A 5,589-nucleotide genomic window follows, 5' to 3' on the forward strand; every position below is an offset into this window, starting at 1 on the left:
AGCCGGGAGCAGCTGACGCGGCCGTGGGTGAGTGAAGCTTTGCTCGCTCCGCGGAGTGGGGCAGGGCGGTGCTCGGGTCTCTTCTAGGCTCCTGCCAGCGCTCCCCAGTGATGGGCACGTCAGGCAGCTGCTCAGAGCCGCACACACACAGAGTTCGTTTGGTAACCAAAAGAGATTCAGTTCTGAGGGATTTTAATGTTGAGCGATAGAATTGTAGAATGGTTTGGGTTGAAGGGACCTTCCGAGCTCACCCAGCCCAACCCCCTGCAGGGAGCAGGGACATCTGCCCCCAGAGCAGGGAGCTCAGAGCCCCAAGGGCCAACCTGACCTGGAACGGTTCCAGGGATGGGGCTTCTGCCACCCGCCTGGGCAGCCTGGGCCAGTGACTCTCCACCCTCACAGTGAGGAATTTCTTCCTAATATGGCATCTAAATCTGCCCTTTTTCAGTTTAAAACCATTACTCATCATCCTGTTGCTACCCTCATACTCAGGATAACTGCTTAGGCCTGCAAAACTGTACAGATCATGTTACTGAAGAGATTGCTGGGGAGCAGTTGGACCAAGAAAAGTGTTTTTAACAGGTTGTCAGAGAAGGATTTGGGAGTGGATTGGGGCATCCCAGAACAAGGGAATAGCTGGTCTTTGATAGTGCAAGAGCTGAGGGAATGGTGGTTAAAATTAGTTGTGGTCAGTTTTAGGCTTATCAGACAAAACCAAAACATCTAAATTCTGGGGGGAGATCTTTTGATTAATATTATCTTTTATTGATATTAATCATCTCTCTCTCCTTCCAGTTAGTCCTTCTCAGTCCCTACCTTGGCAGGATTGTGTACATTTGGGGTGTAACTGCTTCTTGTCTGTGTTACCTCCTCAGTTGTGGTGTAGGTTATAGATCCTACTACGTCACCATCCTGCCTCACTTGGAGACTTGCTGCCGTAAAGCACAGGCTATGCTGATGTATCTGCCAGAACAAGAAGTGCTTGGCACTGATTCCTTTGGTGTGTTGTCATGGCAGTACGTGGGGGCCCAGAAAACGTTACTCATGTGCCCTTATCCTACGGGTGTTCTTTTGTAAAAAGTCTTGATTTAATTGCCAAAACTGCCTATAAAATAGAATTACTGAAAGTAGTGAAATTTCTTTTACATATTTATCACTGGATGGTAGCAAACATACGAGGAGACAAAGAAATGTGGCGATACTTCAGCTATTGAAAAAACAGCAGTATTTGCCTTTGTTTGGATGTCATTTTCTTTTGCCTTTTCCTAAGCCGGTCATGAAGAGAAGTGGTGACTCAGTGTAGCTTTTCTGAGACTGCCAGTTTTCTCTCGAGATAGGGGTGATATTTCTAAGTAATTTCTCTGCTGATGGAACCTGTTAAATCTGCCACTGCTCCACTGCTGTAATGAAACAAGTGGGGCCGGTTGCCAGGAGGAGTAGGAGGGGATGTGGGCTGGTGGCCTCATACTTCTGCGTAAAAGAATTCTCTGGGTAAAAATGGAATCCCTGCAAAGCTTGGGTGATGTTCCTGAAATTATCTGTATCGACCAAATGCAAGTATCCTCAAAGTGTGAATTTTCATTCCTTAGAGGTTCGTTACATCAGAGTACTTATTCATTAAAATCCCATTAAAGTAACTGCTCTAAAATATTAAAGTGTTATAAAATTTAAATCAGCATATAAATTACTGTTGAAGGAGAGCTGGAAACTGAGCCTGAGCTGTGATTTTCTGCAGAACAGCTGCAGGCGAAGGTGCAAGCCTTTCTTTCTTACAGCTCTTTGAAGGACATCATCTCAAATTTATTTTACATAACTTTGCAAACTCTTTTCCCAATCTCCTAGAACGTGATGAGGTGGTGAGAAGGCAGGAAGCTTTGTTAGCAGCTCGCCTCAGGATGCAGGAGAAGTTGAACGCAGATGTTGAAAGATACAAAGAAAAGCAAAAACAGGTAACCAGAGAGTGTTTCACTCCTAGCTTTTTCATCAAGCCCTTTGCTGCTCTTAGAGAAGGTTCACTCTGTGCTAGATGCCAGAAGAACAGGAGACTTGTGTCTCTGCTGGAATGTGGGTGGTGGGGTTTTCCCCCTCCTTTACGCTTCTGCTACAGTTTGATCCGTATCAGGCACCAGGCAGTAGGTTCCACGATAGGCCTCCAGTGATGTCAGCACATACTGACATGCTGTCCTGATGCCTTGATGCTCTTCGTTGATCAGAGTGATGGATACGTGTAGTATTCTGCTCCTTCCTGAGGTGATTAATCTCTGTGGCACTTGCTTGTTGGCAAGTGTGTGTGGGACACTGTGGGCCTGATCCTTTTGTTACAGGTAAATCTGTACCTACAGAAACTTCGTTTTAAAGGCAGTGAATGGCTGGAGGGGATTTACTGGCATTTAGATTAACTGTACTTAGCTTACACATATTTTCTGTTCTTAATGGCATGCAGGTTGTTAGAAACATAGCTCAGCGTTGCTGTGATCTAATGTAACGACAGTGGGAGATATCGAGGAATAGCGCGTGGCTGTGTAGGGCAGTGTGGAGAAGCAGCTGTGAGCAGCATAGCAGTGACGCTGCTCGTTAACCCCAGCTCTTCTGTTCTTCTTCTGCAGTCAGCTACTCTCAGTTTCGTGTAGCTGATGCTTGGAGAAATGTTGGCAGTTAGAAATGAATGGAAAGCTGTGTTGTGGAATAGCCACTGTGTAGGAAGTCTGGGTCTGGTGTGCAGGGACTGGGGGAGCAGTGTGTTCTGTGACCGGAAGGAGCAGCTACCTCCTACGACACTTTCTTCTGTAGAACCTGACATTGTCCATTAAATGACAATCCTACTTGATGTCCTTTACCTAGTACTTTTTATGAATGCAGCATTTAAGCTGGCCACGTGGTTCTGATTTACTTCCAAAATGTTGTAAAGCATCAGGCGGTCAGAAGAAGCTGCAGACACAGTCTGTGTGTGATGAGGAGGGGTGTTGTGCTGTGGCTGCGACATCACGGGTGTTTGGGGGGGTCAGTACTTCTGTCAGCTCAGAGGTACTGCACAGGTAAAGGGAGATCCCCTGGGTCTCGATGAGCCTGTTGTAGCTGTTTCTGTAGTACGTGTGATTCTGTTAGCTCTGAAGTCTTAGTCTTGCGTATCCTGGATTTGTTCCTTAGCTAGAAGAAGAGAAGCGGAGGCATAAGATAGCGATGTGGGAGAGTATGCAAGAAGGAAAAAGCTACAAAGGAAACCTGAAGCTGAACCAGGTAACAACTTGGTACATTAGGTTACAGTTTATGTGGTTAGATTAGCTCAAATTCACGTTGAGTAAATTCTGAGTAACTTTTTGTTTTTGCCAACAGCAAGAAGTAGCGTCTGGTTCCTCCACCATACCAGCAATTCTGAAATCTAAACCAAATAAAAAGCCCTTGCGAGGAGGTGGTAAGTATGAAATCTTTCAGATGTTCTGAGCTTGAAACATTTATCCTGCTGCATGCATAGGCCTTGTGCGTATTCTTTCTTTCCTCAGAAGAAACAAACGAGCTCTTTGCCCCGACCAGCGTGGCCTGCTTTGCACTGTCTGGCAGGAGGGTTCTGTGGTGCTTTTCTTCTGGGGAGACTGTTTCAGTTTTCTTGTAAATGCTTTTGCCATAGCCCACTGAGACTTTTGTACTCGATGTTATAGATTGTTACAGTATTCCTGGGATCCCTCCCCCGTTATTGTAAAAGCCCAGTAATTTACAATCTGGTCTGTCTTTAAACCACCTGTAGCACTAACTAAATGCAGGAAGAGGATATTTTATTTTGTATTGTGTAGATTCAGGCAGATGAAAGACTTAATTGTGCAAAATGTGACCTTATTTATGAGGTATCACAGTAATGACCTATTGAATATATAACTATATATAATATATAACTCCTGCAGATGTATACCCTCTCAAAACTGCCAGAGGATCTTACCATTAAACTTCTTATTTTCTAGAGTTCTTGCAGGGGATATTCACCACTGGGGGGATGAGGAGTGTGCAGGTGAAAGCTGTGCTAAGGAGCAGTATCAGGGCAGCTGGGGTCGAGGCACCTTTCCAGCTGTTCTGAGTTCCATCCTGAGCAAAACCTTTGCTTAAGTAGCAGATCATAGAACTAGAAGTCTCTGATCTGCTGGTGACGTAGATCAACATGAAGCGAAAGAACCATCTGCACTGTTCAGCAGCTAAATGAAGGCAGAAAACAGAACTTGGCCAGTCTGAGAAAATCAAACTTCAAAGAGGGGAGGGAGATGCTGAAGTTTCAGTGGAGCAGATGGCTTTGAGATCTCCTCGGTTAGCCAGCCTACCAGGTGCTCGGTTGCCTCATTCCGAACAAATTGAGGACATTTGCCAAGTTGCATCTTTCCGAGTACGTAACTGGTAAAATGAAGTTGGTTATAGTTACGGCACTGGGAGGTTCTGCTGGAGTAGCTCTTTGCCGCACTGCACGTGCTCGTCTTCTCCAATTCTTTAGCGGTTTCCATTGCAGTTGTAATGAGTGGCTTTACCTTTTGACCTTCAGAGCGCTCCTTCCTCGCAGGACTGGAATAAAAGATTATTTTAAGTCCCTAACTACTGGGGAACAGAGACGCTTTTACGGAGTTTACTGTAAGAGTTACTGTTACTGCTCTGTTTACTCTGCAGTAGAGCTTTAGTGCAGACTTGGAGAAATTAAATGGTAATTTGTTTCAATTTAATTTAATCCAAATTGATCAAATGAAAACAGGAGTGTTTTGCAGTGGCTTTGACTTTAGCACTACAAAAATAAACCATCTCAAGTCTGGGTATTTTCTCTGCTTTCATTTTTCTTAAATTGCTGCCTGTGTAGTAAGTACGAACAAGGTGCAAACAGTCATGAGGTTTATTTTTGGTGCTCCTCGTGTGTTGGCAAAGGCTTGTTGAGGACAGATCTTAACACGGTGGGTTTCTCCTCTGTACTTCCAGGCTATAACCCGCTGTCTGGTGAAGGAGGTGGCACTTGCTCCTGGAGGCCCGGCCGGAGAGGCCCATCGGCAGGAGGCTGAGGTTAACCTCCCTAGTGCCGAGAGGCACTAGGTTGTACCCGCTGTCTGATGCCTACGGTTCGCGTGTCACAGGGACTCCTTTGGGGTTGGGCTCAGTGCAGGTGTTAACTCAAAACCAGTTTTACACCATTTCCAAATAGTAATTGATGCTACACAAGAAAAATACCTGATCCCTCTGAGAGAGAGTGAAGGAAGAAGCTATTTCAGGTAATTCCCCTGCCGAGGTGAACCGCCTAGGACTGCGAGGTCTGGGCTCTGTGGCTGCTGGTCGGAGACTGGCCTTGGGCAGATGTCATGATCTGCGCTCGGTTTGCCTCTGTAAAATGAGGATATTTCCATGTGTTACCGGATTCACTGTGTGTTGCTGGAAGATACTTTAGAGGGGAAGGATTTTATCACCAGCAGAGACTTTGAGTTTTAGGCAGAGGGACTTCCAGAAAGACCACGTGAACTGACAGACCCACAGATTTGCACTGAAGGCCATTTATTGCAGAAGAGTCTCTGTGACAAGCTACCTTGAATGATGTTGTCCTCATAAATGGTAAACAAACCAGTGAGGATTACTGAT

General features: G+C 45.5%; 1 protein-coding gene across 1 annotated transcript; it reads left to right on the plus strand.

Moving 5' to 3' along the window:
* Positions 1-8: 8 nt before the first annotated feature.
* VIMP (VCP-interacting membrane protein) lies at positions 9-5,021 on the plus strand (the record flags this gene model as incomplete). The annotated part of the gene is made up of 5 exons (XM_010142971.1): positions 9-27; positions 1,843-1,949; positions 3,148-3,237; positions 3,334-3,412; positions 4,942-5,021. Coding segments are annotated over 5 exons (375 nt in total), but the record flags the coding sequence as incomplete, so codon positions are not given.
* Between the last annotated feature and the right edge of the window lie 568 nt (positions 5,022-5,589).

The sequence above is a fragment of the Buceros rhinoceros genome, unplaced genomic scaffold, assembly GCF_000710305.1.
Source record: "Buceros rhinoceros silvestris isolate BGI_N320 unplaced genomic scaffold, ASM71030v1 scaffold27579, whole genome shotgun sequence".
Classification (NCBI taxonomy): domain Eukaryota; kingdom Metazoa; phylum Chordata; class Aves; order Bucerotiformes; family Bucerotidae; genus Buceros; species Buceros rhinoceros.